The sequence below is a fragment of the Lynx canadensis genome, chromosome E3 (genome assembly GCF_007474595.2).
Source record: "Lynx canadensis isolate LIC74 chromosome E3, mLynCan4.pri.v2, whole genome shotgun sequence".
Classification (NCBI taxonomy): domain Eukaryota; kingdom Metazoa; phylum Chordata; class Mammalia; order Carnivora; family Felidae; genus Lynx; species Lynx canadensis.
Genome location: NC_044318.1, coordinates 35,043,491 through 35,064,530, shown reverse-complemented (window position 1 = coordinate 35,064,530; position 21,040 = coordinate 35,043,491). Strand labels below are relative to the sequence as shown.

Here is a 21,040-nt window from a genome sequence, read left to right as displayed (position 1 = left end):
GGGTCTGGGGGAGATGGGAGCCGAGGAGGGCATCCGAGGAAGCGGGGCAGGGGCGGTGTCGAGAGGAAGCAAGAGACATGGGAGCAGGACGAGGGATGCTCACAAGTCCCCCGAGGGCTCCTGCTTGAGAACAAACAGGTCAATGACTGAGGCAGAAGCACCTTTGAACAAATTTGTGTTTTTCCTGGAATTTCTCTTTTCTTTGCTTTATTTGCCTCGAGTGCCTCCTTAACATGTAGACAGGAAGGGGATCGCGTCCGGGGAAGGTTCAAGAAAGGTGCCGTCCTAGCGCACACACGCGGAGACTGACCCCACAGAAAGGAACACGGTGAGGAAGCGAGGCGGATGCGAAATAAGAGTAGGACACGCACTGTGCGGGGGACAGGGTGGCTCTCCTACAGGGGGCCGTGCAGGGAACACGGGGCCACGTGGGTAGAGGTGCCGGCAGACGGATACTCGGTGGCGGTGGAGAGACTCCACTGGGGCCGTGTGTCGTCAGTGGCAGAGGAGGCGCAGTCGGCAGCCGAGGGTGAAGGTGTCGGGGCCGAGGCAGAGGCCCGGGGGGCGCACAGGCGGGGACGCAAGGAGCACAGCACGGCTGCACCGGCCGCTGGGACCTCCCGGGGCTCGTGGGCGCCAGCGTGGGAGAGGCCACAGCGTGGAGCGCACAGCCCCCCGGCCACCCTCTGGGCCCGAGGACGGGGCTGTTCAGAGGCGGGGTTTTGCCAGGCAGGGGCAGCAGGCCGAAAGGGCGGCGAGGGGGTAATCGTGACGGCGGATGACGCAGAAGCAGGGAGCAGGGATGGGAAGGGGGGCAAAGAACAGAAACAAGGTGGCAGACTCCGAGGGTGACGGGTGGTCCTGGATGAGGCCAAACCACTTCGGGTGAAGTTAGGACTAAAATCAGATTGGCTCCAGACCACTGCTCGGTGACGCTGGGTGCCCGAAGATAGGACAGCGATGCCTTCAAAGTCCCGAATGAAAATTACTTTCTTCCTAGAAATCTATAAAAAGGGCAAACTGCAAATGAACGTTTTCCGTAAGACCTTGGAAAATTCACCTCCCACACGTCCTTTCTAAGAAAGCTGCTTGAGGGTACAGTCCAGTAACACAAGGGAGTAAACCAAGGAAGAGGGAACTACGGGATCCACAAAACCATGCTCTAACCCGGGAAAGCAGTGATGCCCGTGACCATGACTGTGCAGAAGACCTAAGGAACCACCAGTCAGACTGGGCAGTGTCCACGAGGGAGACACGCGGGGGAAGCGGGGGTGGGGGGTGGAGGGGGGCAAAAGATCAAGCTTAATCGGACAACGTAAAGACATAGCCTGGTTTTGAAAAAAAAAAAAAAGACAAAGATGAAGAAATTCTTGGAATATTAAAATTTGTTCTAAAGGCAAAAATCCTAGAAACCACTCAACCCCCTCGGTGAACAGTATTTACACGGTCCTAATAACGTAAACAATGTACTGATTTTCAAATTAAAGACAAATTTTTTTTGTGATGTTTCTTTTTTTGACAGAATGCAAGCAGGGGAGAGTCAGAGAGAGAAGAAGACACAGAATCTGAAGCAGTCTCCAGGTTGAGCTGTCAGCATAGAGCCCGACGTGGGGCTCGAACCCATGAGATCATGACCTGAGCCGAAGTCGGACACTTAACTGACTGAGCCACCCAGGTGCCCCAATAATGTACTGATTTTCAACACAAAAATACTAGGTAGGTAAGCACGGGGAGCTACTTAATTTTGGCTACAGAACAGACTATAAATCTCCAAGCCTGGATGACAGAACACAGGAGGGGAGGGCAGAAGGACTCCTGGAGGGGAAGTCAAAAGTATTTATATCCTTCTTGCTTATGAAGAAAGAGGTCAAGAGACAATGTGTCCAGTTGACAAACCAACAAATAATGGTGAAAACACATCATGTCAAGTTACCAGGGCAATGATGGAAGATCTAAAAATTGTGACGGCGCCAGACTAGGAAGTGACAGTATTACATTAGATCCAGTCTATCTGTGTCTGTGACCATAAATCCTGAAGTCAACGGATTATGCCTGAACTTGATCAGTTTAGTGACATAAAGTCATCCATCGGAAGAAACTGTTAAAAGGCAGTGGTCTCAAAGGTGAAAAGAGGCAGGACGGGAAACAGCAGCTTTTAATTCTTCTACTTTTAAGGTCATTGGCACGAATGATCTTGACCAGCATTTCACTTGACAAAATTCCTTTGACACAGATGCAATTTACATGCCTTTCTCCCACCCTGAAAGTCCTCTACTGAGAAAAGTAAGGCTGCCTCCCTCGAAGACTAATTTCAGGAGCAGGCCTCTCACGTCTCAGGTTAGAGCTGCCAGATGAAGCGTGGGGGGGGGAGTTGAAAAGTTTAAACCAATCTTTCCACAAAATAACGGAGAAGATGTGTCCTCTGGTGGTTCTCGGGACATGCTCACAGAGCCCCGACAAACCCTTACTCCCAGAAGCACCGAATGCCATGCGGAGACACGCCCAGCATGAAGCGGGGCTGACCGAGAGCCTCACCTGGCCACTCCGCCATAATCCAAACCTTCTTCTCCCCGGAACTTGACCATCAGTCGCTTCTTCAGATCCTTTGGCCGCATCTTCATGATCTGGCGATAAGACTCCTGCATGGCAAAAAAAAAAAAAAAAAAAAAAAAAAAAAAGACAGCGTCAGAGAGAAGAACGGGTCGCATTCTTACTGTTCTACAGAGATAGAGCCCGAATCAGGATAAATAGTCATTTAAATCTGAGTTTGATCTGATTCCTAGTCAGAATGTTGGTCTGATGTCCAGTGTCTGATGTGGGGTAGCCCCTGTCGCCTGATCTCCCCGGGTGTCCCTCAGGAACAAGGAGCTCGTGCCGGGCAACGTCGTACCCAAAGGAAACGCACACCCCCATTTTCAGCACAATCGCTAAAGGCCTAGGGACAGACATCCTCACCAGAGTCCATTTTCTCTACACAAATTGATTTTAATGAGGCCATACTAAGAACGACTTGTGTATTGTAACCAAAAGGAAGATGTCACTGGAGAATCTGAATAGTAAAAGAATTCGGAGCCTGTTTTTGTATCTGAGGTGAAAAATCGCATAATTTCCAGGGGGTCAAAAAAAGCAAAAAAGTATTTAAAGTAAGATCTATGGGGGAATGCCTGGGTGGCTCAGTCTGTTAAGCGTCGGACTTCGGCTCAGGTCATGATCTCATAGCGTGTGAGTTCAAGCCCCGTGTCAGGCTCTGTGCTGACAGCTCAGAGCCTGGAGCCTGCTTCGGATTCTGTGTCTCCCTCTCTCTTGGCCCCTCCCCCGCTAGCGCTCTGTCTTTCTCTCTGAAAAATAAATTAAAATGTTTTAAAAAAAATTTTTTTAATAAAGTAAGACCTATGGGAGCTTACCCAAAACACAGAACACAGGCGGCTAGCCTAACCTTCAGCTACTTTTTTGTTTTAAGTGCAACTAGCTAAACGCTTGTAGATATTTTCAGTGATAAGGCACTTCAGACTCTTCCCCTGCTTTCAATTTAATGTAATTCAAGCCTTCCCATCCCCAGAGGGAAAGGGGATGCTGAGTGGAAATGATCTAGCAGCAAAATGTGAAGAATGCAGCTCTTTTCCCTCCCTGCTCAATGGCCATTCTGGCCAATCCATCCATTCGCCTAACCGTCGTCTGTGGCCGAGCATCGAACATGGCCCTGGGTGCTTTCAGCGCCCAGTGAGGACGGCACTGGGCTGCCTGCCGCTGTGTCTTCAGGTCTCACCCAGCCTCTTTTGATCACTCCTGCCCATGATTCCACAAAGGCAGGCAGGACGCAGCCCAAACATCACCGAGACTTTACCTTCCAATCACCTGCCTTGAGGAAAGGGCCCTGTCTACAGGAGGTCCCGCCTGTTTGGTGGCCTTGATCCCACAGGGGAGCTGTCTGAAAGACAACCCTTTCCAGGAACCATCGGATCTTCCCATTTCCAGAAAAGACAATAAAGTGGCCACTTGGCCCCGAAGGTTCTCTGAGGAGGCGATGCCCTTAGGTGAGATGGCAAGAGCAGAAGGAGGGATTGGTTCTGGAGAAACCATGCGGACTGCAGGAATATATAACTGGCACACAGAAGAGGATTTACAGTGTTATTTAGTGCTAGTTTCTGTGTGAGTCTCTGTATTTTCGTTTCAGAGGCTCTCTAGCTTTTAAACTCCTACCACAGGAGGAAGTCCAGTCTGTCTCTCTATATGGCCATCAATCCTGAAAAAGCCCTGCAATTCGCTGAGTGATAAAATCGGTACCCGAAACACCAAACAGAAAGAACCTGCTGTCTGTCAACAGGGTTTAACAGTCTATGCCTCCCTGCTGGTCGCGCCGAATTCCATACCTCAAATATTTCTTCTCTGGACACTTCGATGCGGCAATGACCAGCTTGGGGTTGCTGAAGCGAAAGCTCGTGTCTGAGGACCTTCAGCTTCTGGACTAAATCCCTCTCGTATCTCTGGGCGGGAAGCTCCTCATCCTCCACCGAGCCCTCGCTGGGCAATGGCAGCGGCTGGCTGGGCTCCTTTAGTTGGCACTGGTGACTTGAGAAGAACAGAAACATCAAGGTCACCCCAAAAGTAGCGGCCCAGGGAGCCACAAGCAATGCCCCCCACTGGTGAGGGACTGAGAAGCGGGCTCATCACACAGAACTGCAAGAAGAGATGTTCCCTCTGCTGACATAACCATGTATGAAAATACATAAACACTGACAGTGGCCACCACTGGCCTAAATACAGAGGTCCAAATATGGCTTCAATCAAGAAGATACCCCAGTTCCAAGCAACTGCTTACCCTACAGCTTATCACTGCTGTAAATAAAAACAGAAATTGCTGTCATTTATCACACATCTGGTATGTATCTGAGAGACTGACCGATGCATTACTAGATGCGCCTTGGTAGTCAAAATTCAATGGAGCTGACGTGAAAACTTTCACGAGCAGGTTATCGTACAAGAGCAAACAAGGCAAGTGCAATCTAACGGGAACTATTCCTCATTTTCACGACCAAGAGATTTCTAAGCCCACTCACAAAACGCCAGCAAAATCAAGGACTAGGACTAGTAGAGGGATGAAGTGGCATTCGTCTTGTCCAGGTTTGGCCCCTAAGGTCAGGTGTCGGTGAGAAGAGCCACATGGGGCTCTTACGTTCTTGAGAACACGACAGAGCCAGAACACTGACTGTGGGATCCAAGATAACTCCCGGTTCCAAGTCATCCAGGAAGGACGGGCCCAGGAAAAGGCTCTGGCAAGCAGCAACACGGACTGCGGCAGCCCGTCCAGATGGTGACGAGCGGGCACTAAGGAAGAGCCTGGTTTCAGGGGCTCTCGTGCCAAGGGCCACACACTCCCCCAGAGAGCCACGTGCGGGGGCTTTGAACACGGAGCTGTACTGCCTAATGCTGTCATCTCAGTGACTTTTATTTAGGCTGCAAGCAAGGAAAGACGGCAACAACACAGTTTCAAAACTGTTCACAACTGAGGCGCCTGGGTGGCTCAGTCAGTTAAGCCTCTGACTTCGGCTCAGGTCATGATCTCACAGTTCGTGAGTTCGAGCCCCGCATCAGGCTCTGGGCTGACAGCTCAGAGCCTGGAGCCTGCTTCAGATTCTGTGTTTCCCTCTCTCTGCCCCTCCCCAATTCATGCTCTCGCTCTCAAAAATAAACATTAAGGAAAAAAAAAAAAAAAAACTGCTCCCGGCTGTCCTGAGAGTTTAAAAACCCGCAACTGTCCACCAGACATTTATTATATTTCGCTTACACTTAACCTCCACTAACAAACAACACAGTCGATAAATTAAGAGAAATATTAGTAGAAAACATTAAATTACAAGCGTAAGAAATCTACAAAGATTCTGTACAAGTCTTACTTCATGATGTGATGTAACCTTGGGTCTGTAAACTGGGTTGTTCGGTTATTATGATCTACAAAATATATTCTCCCCGAGACTGTACTTCTGACTTCCCAGCCTGGTGGCAGTGGTCCGAGTTCATCACAGTTCACGCTGTTAAGGTCTCTGCCGAAATGGAAGAGAACAGACAGGTTTGTCCGTCTGAGTGTGGAGGCACGAAACCAAAATGTCAGCAAGAGGAACCACAGGAGTCCCTGATCAATGCGGCCAACGTCCCATTCTGCTAAGAGGGACAGTCACAGCGCGACTCACGCCAAACTCCCACCGAGTCCAGGACTCCGTGCTGCAGGTGGCAGCGAAACCCGACAGATAAAAACGGAGCTCTAGGAGCCCATGACCCTGATGGGGAACATGGCTCATGGTCTACCCGGGGAACAGCGTTTCTTCCTCGAAAGAGGGCCAAGTAGCAGGAGGTAGATGATTGTTGTCAGAAAACCATCTGAATTTACAAGTTAAATTAAATGCTCAAGGTCACAAAGGCGGCTTCACTTGAAAGGCTCCCAGAAGCGCAAGTTCAAGGGGATATACTGACACCCCTTCAAAATCTCACAGTTCAGAACAGCAGCACCGGGAAGCGGCATTCTCGTGCTTTCCTTGCCTTTGTTACACGTGTGTCTCTGATTCTAACCTCTTGGTGAATGATCTCAGTACAATCCGGCCACATGGGAACACAACATTACTGGCCAAGTTGCTTGTCTAATCAGCACAAAGCCTGACGTTTCTTACAGCGGGTACTAGAGACACCTCATTCGTTTGCAGGTAATATTTCCATTCTAATTATAGACACTGAATCTTAAATTCAACAGAGACTTGGAAAGTCAGCAACAAGAAGTCTTTCTCAGATGAAACAAGTGATGAATAAAAAGGATGTGAGCATTACTAGAAACGTTATTAGGTAGTAATGCTATTCTGAAACAAAACAAAACAAAATTTGGAAAGGAAAGCAAAACGAAGAAAAAAAAGAAGAAACTTAACTCCATTACAGGGTGGGGGAGGGGCGGGGGTCTCTCTGACCTGGGCTCAGATGTATGGCCTTGTAGAAGGAAATCGCATAGAAAAGCTTCATCTCCCCCAGGAATGGTCCCCAAGGGACTGAGGCAAGAGGGACAGTAAAGTAGAAGAGAGAAAGGGTAATAGAGTCTTTACATTTCCTTTGTAACTTTTTATTATGGAAAACTTTAAGCACATAAAAAAGTAGAGAGAGACCACTAATGAATAACCAACCTCGACAATTATCAACTCGTCACCCTATTGCAAACCTAATCCCCCCTCCACTCCCCCCACCCCAGTTACTTGAAGCAAATCCCAGACGTGCTATCATTTCATCACCCGAAATGATATCAATATTGATATCAATACATCGTTGGTATTTTTAGTGTAAAATGGGAACAGCACATCTCGAAGGGCTTATTGGCTTTTCAAGCAAGGGCATGTGTGATTTCATCTAGAGCGAGGGTCTCTTTCAGTTACATGATCTGATCTCAAGACACAGGTTTGCTTCCTAAAGGACCCACGGGCGGTACAGTAGCCGCCCACTGACCACGTGGAGTCTGAAGGGGGCAGCAGAGAGCCTGGGTCCAAGACCCTGGGATGACTCCTTCAAGCCCCAGGGGTGCTCCCTATCGCGGAGGGCAGGGGTGAGGGAAGAAGTGCTGGCGGAGGGGCGCTGACGGTGCTCTGTCCGTAGCAAACGTACCTTGGTATCCTGGGGTCGTGCCACGTGCTAACTCCAGTCTGCGTGTGCAAAAAGTAAACTTGCCCCTGCACCGTTGTCCTTTGCTCTGCACAAGAAATCAGAGGGCGCAATTAGTTCAATTCCAAAGAGTTTTCAACGAACCCTCTTAAGCACAGAGTCTAAGCTTCCTTTCAATATTCTTTAAAATCAGGGAGGAAAGGACAGTGGGTAGCTTCCGCCTGACCTCCCACTTGACAAGCCCCATGGAAGTATCTGGGCGGCTCTCACTTCTTCCTGCCCACACCTGCGGAGGCAGCGATCTCCTTACTTGGCCACACCCCAGGAGTCCCTTCCATCTTGGTGCTGACCTCACCTTGGCCCCGTCACCTCCATCTGCTCTCACTTCTGCTGTTCTCTGCACATCTAAATTATATTCCTCCCTCACCGGGTTCCCCTCTCTGCGGCGGTCAGATGATCCCTTCCGTCCCTTCTTTCCCTTGTACCCGACGCCGAGCTTCCCACGTTCAAATTACTGAACGCTCCATCCACCCTCATCCAGCCCACGCATCATTTTGGATTTTTTTTGGTATTCATTTGCCTAAAATTTTCACACGATTGCTAAACTGGGAGACTGGAGTGATTGCTGACAAATTCATGATGCACCAGATTTATCGCCACCTTTTTTACTTGGCTTTCTTCTGACACGACCATCGCGCGGCCCCACTCTGCAAATGTCCACAGTTACCGCACGTACAAGTTACTAAAACAAGCTTAAGAAATGCAACCCTGCCGCTCACACTCCGGTGTGGCTGGGTGGGTTCTCTCACCATAGCCTTCGGGCAGTTCTGGTGACTGGTGGCCGTGGGGACGGTTCTGAGGTGTCTGTAGTGACCCCCGGACCTCAGGATTTCGAAGTCGCTGTGCCTGGAGCCTTTGATCTTGACTTGGGGATTCCACAAACCTGCAGTCCCCTCCCCCAGCCGCAGCACCAGTACTGTCTGTGTAAGGGGCTGGCTCCTCCATGAAGCAGCTGAGAGGCCTTCCAGGTCCTGAGTCTTCATACACAGTTCTAGAAAGGAGAGCAGCACAGCACACATGGGAACACCGGCCCAACACAAGTACCCAAAACCACACCCGTTTACTGTGCTTTTCTTCAACAAGATAGATGCCCCCAAGTGCCCAGCTGTACGAGATTCCTTCTGTCCCATCTAAACAGAAAGGTAGACTTTTTCATGAGGAACAAGCAGCCAGAGGGAGCCATCTGTCAAGTGCCACAGAGGCCACGGGCGGGATCTCATCCTCGGGGAGAGTTGAATGATTCAAAAACCCAACCTTGTACTGTAAGGAGCTCACAAAATGAAATTTCATATTTCTTGCTTTAAAATCAAATCCACGGGTGCACCTGAGTGCTCGGTCAGTTAAGCGTCCGACTTCTGCTCAGGTCATGATCCCATGGTTTGTGAGTCTGAGCCCCACGTCGGGGTGCTGACAGCTCAGAGCTTGGAGCCTGCTTCAGATTCTGTGTCTCCCTCTCTCTCTCTGCCCACCCCCACCCCCGGCTCTCTCACTCTCCCTGTCTCAAAAAATAAACATATATATATATATATATATATATATATATATATATATATATATTCAAATCCATACTCACTTTCCTTGTTACTTTACTCTCTAGTCGACCTTCAGGTTACATAAATACAGCAATGACTTTAAGTGCACTCTAACATAAATCTTTACCTCCTAAACTTTTTTGAAAACAATTCACCTTAAAGGCTATTTTTTGAAGACTATTCACCTTAAAGCCTATTTTCCCTCATTAGCATTAAAAAAAATCATACATTGAAAACTTTCAAATATATACACAAATTGAGAGACTATCTCAACAACCCCCCCAAACTTGTCACCCAGCTACAACAATGGGCATCTCACAGCTACTCCTCCAGTGTCTCCCCTCTGCCAGGTTATTCTGAAACCAGTCCAGAAGTGTTTCCATTTCACCCTTAAATACTTCAGCTTATGTCTTGAGAAAACAAGGACTTCTTCCATCATCGTGACTAAAAACAGTACACTCATTTTTTTTTTAAATATCATCAAATACTAGTGTCCAAATTTCCCCAGCCAATTGTCTCATTACTCAGAATATAAACAAGGTCCCCAATGTGCATTTAGTAGGTAGGTATGTCTCTTTAAGTCTCTTTTATTATGAATTTGTAGATTCTCTTCCTCTTTATTTCTCTTCCAACGTAATTGTTGAAGAGTTGTCTTCTACACTCTCCAGAGCGCCCCCTTCTGGATGCTGCTTAGTGTTCGGCAGCAATTTCTCGGTCCTCTTTCCAAGGGGTGTGTTAATGTCAGATTAACTCTCTTTTGTGCTGTTTTAGCAGCTATTAATGGTTACTGCCCAGCTCCATTAAGGCACTGGGGATCACAAAACTGTGATAGTGACCAATGAGCTTTTAAGTTTTTCTGTGTGTGTTTTAGGGTTTTTCTGCTGAGTGTCGTTATGAACTCAAGAATTTTAATATATTTGATTTGTTTCAATCCACTAGTTATAATTCTTTCTTTAAATTTGTAATGTTTATTTATTTATTTAGAGACAGATGCAGCAAATGGGGGAGGGGCAGGGAGAGGGAGAGGGAGAGGGAGAGGGAGAGGGAGAGGGAGAGGGAGAGGGAGAGAGAATTCCAAGTAGGCTCCGTGCTGTCCGCGCAGAGCCCAACATGGGGCTCAATCTCACAGACCTGATCATGACCTGAGCCAAAATCAAGAGTCGGAGGCTTAACTGACTGAGCCACCCAGGCGCCCCTACGGTTATAATTCTTACTGATGCTCAAACTCCCATCTTTGGCCAGCGCAAACCTCTTTAAATTGGATCTTATGGGCACAACCCCACTAGTCTTTACAGCTTCCTTTATAAACAAGGAAACTGGACCCCAGTTTTATCCCAAACTGCATCTCAAGCATTCGGCACAAAGGTGTGAAGGCTGTTTCATAAAGAGTGAGAGCCCAAGGCAGCAGAGAACTCAGCAGGCATCGCCACGGGGATACGTACCCTTCATTCTCTAACAGTCCTCGGCAGTCTACCACAGACCCTCCAGTGCCTATTCTGTCTCGTGTCTGTAAACTGACTAAAACAGAAAAGAACGTCTTGCATTAAAATCCAGTGGCATTCCATACAGTTGTGATACAGTGAGCCATTGCAAAGGTGTAACTTACGTACGATATTATTATACAAAGCGAGGCACATGTATATACATAAACACAGCTAGTCCTGTGCTTTCATGTCTGAAGCATTTACTCCATTACATTAGCCCTACACCACTGCATACTGTTTGGAACATTCCTTGTAAATGTGGAGGAGAGGCTGTGTTTTCACGCTCTCCATAAAAATAACAAATGCCCGGTATGCACTTCCTCTAAGTTACCTCACTTTTTAAGAAGATCTTGACTCATGTTTAATAAGGACACAGGGAGCACTTTCAGTATCTGCAAAGTCTAGATGAATTTAAACATTTATTCTCTATCCCTACTGTGAACAACAAAGACGTTTACAAAGTTGCTTCTAGTTACTTGTTTTTCCCCTGGCACATCACTCCACAGAGAAAAAGAAATCACAAACAGGAAAAGCATTAAGTGAGAACTTTCTCATTATGATAGTTTTCAGGATGCATACCCACTGTTGACTTATTTTGGGTCAAATATATTCAAGACAATACCTAAAAGATTTGGGGTCGTGACTCACTCCGGTACACTACTAAAATACAAGGTTTTCTCCGATTCCTTGCAATGCACACAGGCAACATTTGAATTACCCTAAAATGCTAATGAAATGGGGTGGATAACAGAACAAGCCACTTAACAGATAAATCACTTCCAATGGAACACCTCCAGTCAACACTTGTAACACTAGCACATTTGATCTTTTTTTTTATCCTAAAGAATTCAATCCTGACTCTATAAAATCCTATCACATGGAAGTCTTCAGAAGTCATCTTTGCCTTTTATGCATATTACAGGTCTTCCTGAAGAAACTATTTCTCAACTCTGGTACATGTGGCCACCACTCTTGTCACGTACACTTGGTTAAGACCGTGGCAAATTAACTGTCTATTAACGTGGTGATTAAAATTATATTTAAAAATTATAACCTGAAATCTTTTTGTAGCCTAGTCATTTTAACTCAACTTGGAATGACAGGATGAAGAGAATTCAGTAAAATAATAAAACCACAAAAGCGAAAGTTTCTAGCGCGGAAAAGATGGCCCCGGATGTGGCTCGTCCTTTGAAAATATGTCACCACGGTCAGTGCCCGAGTGCGCTTTCTCGGTGATGGAGAGCTGAATGTTAAATTTTGAAAAAGCATCTCTTTATACAGATGAGAAAGTTCTTACCCACTATTTGGCCACGAACTGCATCAGTATCTGAGGGAGTTAGTTTGCATAGATCCAAACGCTGGTCTGCAAACAAATAATTCAAAACTTAACCCAGGGAAATGTTAACTAGGGAGGAGGGCAGGAATTCTGTATTCGGTATTCAAAAGGAAAAAACAAAACAAAACGAAAAGATGCCTCATAACCCTTCTTCAGTTGTACTCTAAGGCAGAAGAGCATTCCGGTTCTTACAGCCAGTATCTTTTAATCTGCTGATGGCGTTGGAAAGCAGCCGCGCACAGCCCAGAAAGCCAGCTCCCTGCTTCTTGTGAATCTTCTTATGGTTCCACACGCTGATGGTTATGGAATCCGTTTTCCCAACATATCTGAAAACATGCAAACTCCTTTTTAATTGCCTCTTTGGATTACGATAGCCCGTTGAGAGTTCATCTGATTGACTTCTTAGTACAAAGGAATCCTTTTAAAATGACGTTGGCTCTATATACCCCACACATAACAGGTGCTCAATAAATACACATCTACTAACTTCAAGGGGCTGGGGAAAGGCCGACAGCCAGTTACGTAAGAAGCATAGTGCGTCACTACATCACGATAATCATCCTATAACAGAGATGCACTATATTTTTATAGTTCCAAAGGACGATGACATAATTCATAAAATCTCGCCAATTAAGCTTAACGTAGAATACTAGTTTGCAGCAAGGGCCTACTTATAAACCACAGATGCACCCAAAGCACATTAAAAAGTGCGTTCTACCTCCACCTACTCTTCATGCAAATCAACCAGAGGGCAGTTTTCGGGGAAAAGGGGCAACACCCATCTCCCAAGCCACTTAGGATTCCTGAGTGTAACTAAAAGTGAGTCTTGGAATCTGGTTACAAAAAATCCCACCCAGACTCCATGCAATCTGTATTAATACAAAACCAATAATCACTCCGTGTTCTTTTCATGACACTGTCTTAGCAGGGCCATGAAAACATAGGTGTATCTAAAATCATGGTCTTCAAAGTGCGATCCATCTTAGGAATGAATGTTACATCCATTCGATCATACCGAGCTATATTTTCTACAACAAACTTCATCTTCTCTTGTAGAAAATATAGTTCCTACTAAAAAGTAGAAATTTTATCAATCAATAGAAATATAAACAATATATATTTGAATAATAAGTATGTACAATAATAATGCATTTTCAAAAAGATTTTATTTTTAAGTAATCTCTACATCCCACATGGGGCTCGAACTCACAACCCTGAGGTCAAAGAGTTCCTTGCTACACCGACTGAGCCAGCCAGATGCCCCAATAATAATGCATTTTTAAAGTAAAACTCTACAACAAGCTTCAGAGGTTCACTGTGGGGGGCGGGGGGGGGGGGGGGACAGCATACAAAGGACCTGAACTATACCCCTTTCTCTCCTGTCAGCATGGCCAGGAGATGGAGAAGTTTGAAAAACACAGTACGGAAGCAAACCATAAAAATCTATGAACATGTCAAATGCAAGAACTTCCAAGTATACAATAAAATTAGGCAATATGTATTCATTTGGTTATCAGTGAGAAGTTAGTAATCATTTTTATTTTATTATTAAGTGCTTCTCTTGAAAGCTAGATTCCTGGTGCTCGCTCCCCAAATGGCTTAACAGAATATTCAACTCACAGATCATAGTGCTGGTTCCATTTTGGGTCCAATGTGTTTTTCACAGTGTCCGTTGAGTGGCACTGCCCAGATCCATCCACCACAATCTTTGCAAAGGGGTCGGGGAGTCCTAAAGGAGAGGAGACGGCCACACCGCGATGAGACTACACATCCATCCATGTGACACAGAACACAGTCTCACAGGCTACAGAGAGCTTTGAGATCATCTAATTTGGTGAAGAACTTTACCCTGGGGCACTGTATTCTCTAATTTAGGGTTAGTTTGATCAGCAAAATAAGTTATTTCTATTTAGCTTTCTAAGAAAGGCAACCCAGTCTGACACCACAGATTTTTAGGGGCTAGAAAACTACAAAAACTAGGCTTAAATTTAGAATCATTTCTGATGATCACCAACTGGGCTAATTAAATGGAAGAAAAGAGATCTATAATTCATTATATTTATACCTCCTAAAAAAATAACACCTAGCGATCTTACTTACTGGGCTTTGTCTATTTTATCTACGAACCCAAGTATTCACCAAGTCTTAATTAGGTGGGTTCCTAAATGCTGGCGTATGAGTCGCACAGATTTATAGGATCAGAGAGGCGGCAAGTTAAGGGTTTTAGAGACATACTTGATGGGGACCACTACTCCGGAGGTTCCCGGCTCCTTGAATAAGGCCTGTGAACCTAAGTTTCTTCACCTTTAAAGTGTGAATAATACCACTTAAGAACTGAGCTGCATTCTTGTGAGGATCAGAGAGTGAAGAAGTTCATGCTGCAGGCACCGACTTGATAGTGGTGAATTTCTGCAGTTAAGGGGTGATTTCTTCCTTTGGAAAAAGATCCCCTCTGGTTTTTACGCTTCCTTTAATTATGAGGCTTTTAAACTGTGATTTCATTTCTAAAATTTGACTAACAATTTGACTCAAACCCAGCTCTTTTACAGAAAAGCGTCTCGTGTGTATTTGAGCTGAGAACACTTCATCCAGCAGAAAGCAACAGATTCAGGGCTGGAAAGACGGAGAAGACAGGGTGCGGCCGGAACAGGGAGTGAGACAGTTTCTCTTGTATGAGTTATAACGCTACGCCTAGGAGCTCGAAGCCTCCACATTGTTGCCAACTTGGAAATGAAGTTTGTCAAACCATGGGTCCGTTCGGTAGAAGGCAGAACTCTGAGGGGAATATGTCCAGTGTTGTCTTTTTTTTTTTTTTAAGTTCAAATTACAAAAATATGTGAAGAATACGAATACTGTAAGAGAGCAAAAGCAGGTGTGTACTTACTGAAGAAATCTTTCTTTGCAAGGTTCTTGGCACATAACACTGAAAACAAACAGAAACGCTAGGGTTAGCATTTATGGAGAAGATTTTCATCGCACCTAGTTGCTGTGGACTGGATTGTATTGGACCCACCCCTGGGCCCTCAATTCCCGTGTTGAAGCCCTAACCCCACTGTGATAGCATTTGCAAGAGGCCTTTATAGGAGGTGCTTACACTTAGATGGGGTCATCAGGATGGGGCCTTAAGATGGGATTAGTGCCCTATAAGAAGAGACCACAGAGCTCGCTCTCGGTCTGTTCTCCATGTAAGGGCGCAGCAACATGGCTGTCTATATGCCAGAAGTGGGCCCTCACCAAGAACCAAATCTGCCAGCGCCTTGATCTTGGGCTTTTCCAGCCTCCAGGATGGTGAGAAATAAATGTTCAAGCCATCTAGTCTATGGTATTCTGTTATATCAGCACAAACAATTGAGACACAAGTCTATATTTGCAACACAAAAAAAATTCTAAAAATTATCTTTGCCAATGATGTCTTTCAAGTTTAGTAGCACATCACACACACACACGCACACACACACACACAAACTGACAAGCAACTAAAAAGTATTTTCTCCTCCAATTGGGAGTCAGCCATAACAAATATAATTTTTTTTTTACTTTTTTTTAATGTTTACTTATTTTTGAGACAGACAGAGAGAGAGAGAGAGAGAGAAAGCACAAGCAGGAGAGGGGCAGAGAGAGAAGGGGACACAGAATCTGAAGCAGGATCCAGGCTCCAAGCTGTCAGCGCAGAGCCCAACACAGGGCTCGAACTCATGAGCCATGAGATCATGACCTGAGCCAGAGTCGGCCACTTAACTGAGCCACCCAGGCACCCCTAAAATGTTTTAATTTAAACTTGAAATCTGAAACACACAGAAATGGATTTATCAATATGCTCTTATGACTGCATAGGATCCCATGAATGCCAATTCAAATGAAGACCTACAATATTTACCTGTATAGCTCCTGCTGATAGCAACAAAAGGAGCTGTGCATCTCTGATAGTCTAATAAATAAGACAATTTTGCAAATGCTAGAGAATAGAAAGCAAGGGGAGATTGACAGAAAATATTGGGCCATCATCAAGTGCTGTCAAAAGCAAATGAGAAAATACATATTAAGAATTTAGCACAGGGGTGCCTGGCTGGCTCAGTTGATTGAGTGTCCAACTTCAGCTCGGGTCATGATCTCACAGTTCATGAGTTCAAGCCCTGCTTTGGGCTCTGTGCTGACAGCTCAGGGCCTGAAGCCTGCTTCGGATTCTGTGTCTCCCCCTCTCGGTGCCCCTCCCCCACTCATGCTCTGTCTCTGTCTCTCAAAAATAAATAAACATTAAAAAAATAAAAAAAGAATTTAGCATGGGGGTGCCTGGCTGGCTCAGGCAGAAGAGCATGTGACTCTTGATCTTGGGGTTGTGAGTTCAGGCCCCACGTCAAATGTAGAGATTACTTAAAAATAAAATCTTTGTTAAAAGAAAAAAAGAATTTAGCACAATGTTGGCATAGAGACAGAATACAATTAAAGCTACTGTTATTATTGTAATAATGAGGTGGCATCAATTACTGTGAAGAAATTTTGTCACCTAATCTGTCACATGATTAAAGCTTACCAGACCAAGGGAAAATACACCAATGGCACTTTTAGAGTGCTTCACAAATTTTGCCAATTTTCAAGAATGTAGTATTTTTTTTAATTTTTAATGTTTATTTATTTTTGAGAGAGAGACAGAGCACAAGCAGAGGAGGAGCAGAGAGAGAAGGGAGACACAAAATCTGAAGTAGGTTCCAGGCCCAAAGTGGGGCTCGAACTCAGAAACCATGAGATCATGACCTGAGCCTAAGTCAGACACTTAACCAACTGAGCCACCCAGGCACCCCAAGAATATAGTGTTTTACTATAAACATTTTAATATATTCATATGATATATTGCTCTGCAAACTTTTCACTTAATATATTTTTTGTATAACAGCATTATCAGATATAATTCATACACTATACAGCTCATCTATTTAAAGTGTGTGATTCAGTGGTTTTTTAGTATATTCACAGGGCCACAGGATTGTACAACCATCACCATCAATTTTATTTTATTTTTTTAAGTTTATTTATTTTGAGAGAGAGAGAGAGAGCACAGGAGTGAACGTGAGCAGGGGAGGGGCAGAGAGAGAGGGAGAGAATCGCCAGCAGGCTCCGTGCTGTGAGCACAGAGCCCAAAGTGGGGCTCGATCTCACAAACTGTGAAATCATGAGCTGAGCTGAAATCAAGAGTCAGACACTTAACCAACTGAGCCACCCAGGCACCCCATCACCATCAATTTTAGAACATTTTCATCATCCCTCCAGATAGAGATCCCCTACTCATCAGCAATTACTCTTCATTTAACCTCAACTCCCTCTACCCCACTCCTAGGCAGCCACTTATCTACTTTATGTCTTTGTGGATGTGCCTATCCTGGTCAGTTCATATAAACGGAATCATACAGTACATAGTATTTTGTGACTGGCTTTGTCCACTAAGCAGGTTTTTCAAAGTTCACCCATGTTGTAGCATGAATCAGTGATACTCCATTGTACGGAAAGACCACATTTTCTTTATCCATTTATCAGCTCATAGACATTTGGGTTGTTTCCAATTCAGGGCCACTATGAATAATGCCATACAAGTTGTTGTGTAGACATAGATTTTTGTTTCTCCTGTTGGGAACCTACGAGCCGTTATGCTGCACATTTCGAGGACGGGTCAGACTGTTTTCCACAGCACCCGCACCATTTTATCTTCCCACTAGCGGTGTCTAAGGGCTCCCATTTCTCCACGCCCTCACTAATACTTACTGTCTCCGTGGCTTTTCATCTCTCTGGTTGTCATTTGCATTTCTCTGATGACTAATGACTTTGAGCATCTTTTCATGTGCTTACTGGCTACTGGTATATCTTCTCTGGAGAAATTTCTATTTAAAACTTTTTTTTTTTTGCCCATTTTTAAGTTGGGTTATTTGCCCTTTTATGTGAGAATTCTTCATTCTAAATATGCCGATATCTACAGACAAGATATCCTCATCAGATACAGGATTTGCAAATATTCTCTCATTCTGTGGGCTTTCATTTTCTTGATGGTGTTCTTCGAAGCAACAAAGTTTTAATTTTGAGAAAGCCCAATGTACCTATTTTCTTTGTCGCTTGTGCTTTTGGGGTCATGTTTCAGAAGGCCTTGCCTAACCAAAGGTGTTAGAAATTTACTCCTTTATTTTCTTCTAAGAGTTTTAATACTTTTAGCTTTTTTACACTTTCAGTTCTTTTTTATTACAAAAAAAATTTTTTTTTAAGTTTATTTCGAGAGAGACAGAGACAGCGCAAGTGGGGTAGGGACAGGAGGAGAGAATCCCAAGGAGGCTCTGTGCTGCCAGCACAGGGCCTGACTCGGGGCTTGAACTCGTGAAACAGTGAGATCATGACCTGAGCCGAAGCCAAGAGTTGGCTGCTTAACCGACTGAGCCACCCAGGGCGCCCTTTTACACTTTCAGTTCTTAACTAGACATTTAGCCTATGATCTATTTTGGGTTCATTTTTGTGTGTGATGTGAAGAGGTCCAACTTCACTCCCTGACAGATGGCTATCCAGTTTTACCAGCACCATTTACTGAGAAGAATATTTTTTCCCCATTGACTTGTCTGGACTCTTGCTGAAAATTAATTCCCTGTAAATTTGAGAGCTTATCTGTGGTCCTTCAATTCTAGTCCGTTGATCTACATGTGTTTCCTCATACCATGACCACACTGTCTTGATTACTGTCTTAGTCTGTTCAGGCTATATAACAAAATACTACAGATTAGGTAGCTTATAAAAAACAATTACTTCTCACAGTTCTGAAAGTCTGAGATCAGGGTGACAGCACGGTTGGACAAGGGTTCTCTTCCAGGATGCAGACTTCTTGTATATCCTCGGCAGAAGGGGCTACAGATCCCTCTGGAATCTGTTATAAGGCAGTAATCCTATTCTTTACGTTTCCACCCTCATGACTTAAGTACCTCCCAAAGGCTCCACCTACTAATACTGTCACCTCTGGGGGGAGGGGGAACATAAACATTCAGACCATAGTAATTACCATTAGCTTTATAGTAAGTTTTGAAATTAGGAAGCATGAGTCCTCCTCCAATTTCATTCTTTTTCAAGATTGTTTTGGTTACTCTGGATCTGTTAAACTGTCATGAATTTTAGAATCAGCTTGTTAATTTTGGAGGGGCAGTGAGGGAAAGCCAGCATGGAATTTGAAAAGGATTTCACTGAGCCTGCAGGTGTATGGGGGGAGTAGTGTCATTCTAACAAGCTTAAATCTTCTACTCCATGAACATGGGATGCCCCCCTCTTTCATTTAAGTCTTCTTTAACTTTGTTTCATAATTTTCAGAGTATCAGTTTTATACTTCTTTTGTTAAACATATTCCTAAGTACTGTATTTTAATCTTTTAGATGCTGTTGCAAATGGAACTGTTTCCTTCATTACATTTTCAAATTGTTTTTTTTTTCTTTTTTAATGTTTACTTATTTATTTTGAGAGAGAGAACAAGTGAGCAGAGGAGGTGCAGAGGGAGGGAGAGAGAGTATCCCAAGCAGGCTACACACTGTCAACGCAGAGCCCAACATGGGGCTTGAACCCATGAACCACAATATCACAACCTGAGCCAAAACCAAGAGTTGGATGTTCAACTGACTGAGGCACCCAGGGGCCCTTCAAGTTGTTCATTTGTAGTATACAGAAATACAACTGATTTTTGTATATTCAACTTGTATCTTACAATTTTGAATTCATTTATCAGCTCTAATACTTTTATTATTTTGAATTTTCTGTATGTAAGATCATACCATCTACAGATCTAGCTTACTTCTTCCTTTCCAATCTGAATGATTTTCTTCATTTCTCATGCTTAACTGCCCAGTACTTCCAATACAATACTGAATAGAAGGGGTGGACATCCTTTGTCTTGGTCCTTATTGTAAGGGGAAAGCATTCAGACTTTCAACCATTGAGTACGATGTTAGCTGTGGGGTTTTCGTAAATGCCCATATTTAGTTGAGGAAATTTCCTTCTGTTCCTAGTGTGTTGAGTGTTTTTATCATGAAGCACTGTTAGCTTTTGTCAAATACTTTTTCTGCATCTACTAAGATGATCATTTAGTGCTTGTCCTGTATCTGTAGGTATGAGGTAGTACATTAATTGATTTTCAGATGGTATGCCAACCCTGCATTCTGAGATAAATTCCACTTGGTTATGGTGCATCATCTTTTTAGTGTGCTGCTGGTATTCAGTTTGCTATGAATTTATCAACATTTTTTGTTCTATATTCATAATAGATATTGGTCTATAGATTTCCTTTCCTTTTCATTTTGTATCAGGGTGATAAAGACTCATAAAATGAGTTGAAAAGTGGACTCTTCTGTTCTTTCTCTTTAAGTTGGTGACGAATTGGTATTCATTTTTCTTTTTTTAAAAAACATCTTTTTAATGTTTATTTTTAACAGAGAGTGCGCATGTATGCACAAATGGGGGAGGGGCAGAGAGAGGGGGACACGGGATCTGAAGCGGGCTCTGCGCTGACAACAGACAGCCCAACATGTGACTCGAACCCATGAACCACAAGATTATGAGCTGAGCCGAAGTTGAACGCCCAACCAATAGAGTCACCCAGGTACCCCGGTATTCATTTTTAATATTTAGTAGAATTTGCCAGTAAGCCATCTAGACCTGGCTTTTTCTTGTGGAAAGTGTTTTCAATTACTTATCTAATCTCTTTACTTTTTATACACCTATTCAGATTTTTCATTTCTTCTTAAATCAGCTTTGGTAGCGTGTGTCTTTCTAGAAATTTGTCAGTTCACACAGGTTATCAATTTGTTGGCATACAGTTGTTTACAGCATTCCCTGATAATCCTTTTTTATTTCTATATTGTCAGTAGTAATATTTTTTCTTCAATATAATCTTTATGCCCTTCCTTCCCAATGGAAATACACATACACACACTTTCTCTCTTTTTCGTCTTTTCTGTGGATAGATCATAATTTATAGCTCCTGCTTGCTGTTT

At 44.2% G+C, this 21,040-nt stretch overlaps 1 protein-coding gene across 5 annotated transcripts in view; it reads right to left on the bottom strand.

Moving 5' to 3' along the window:
- SMURF1 (SMAD specific E3 ubiquitin protein ligase 1) overlaps positions 1–21,040 on the bottom strand; it is a 110,883-nt gene that overhangs the window by 17,332 nt on the left and 72,511 nt on the right. For 4 of the 5 annotated variants that reach the window (XM_030300370.1, XM_030300366.1, XM_030300364.2 and 1 more), the window contains exons 2-11: positions 14,926–14,964; positions 13,662–13,770; positions 12,234–12,367; positions 12,003–12,068; positions 10,664–10,739; positions 8,439–8,680; positions 7,633–7,717; positions 5,895–6,041; positions 4,371–4,569; positions 2,536–2,639 (exon numbers count right to left, since the gene is read on the bottom strand). In XM_030300370.1, the coding sequence (XP_030156230.1) occupies positions 2,536–2,639; positions 4,371–4,569; positions 5,895–6,041; positions 7,633–7,717; positions 8,439–8,680; positions 10,664–10,739; positions 12,003–12,068; positions 12,234–12,367; positions 13,662–13,770; positions 14,926–14,964 (1,201 nt within the window). The remainder of the gene's footprint in view (positions 1–2,535; positions 2,640–4,370; positions 4,570–5,894; positions 6,042–7,632; positions 7,718–8,438; positions 8,681–10,663; positions 10,740–12,002; positions 12,069–12,233; positions 12,368–13,661; positions 13,771–14,925; positions 14,965–21,040) is intronic. The other variant, XM_030300368.2, reaches the window with a different exon arrangement.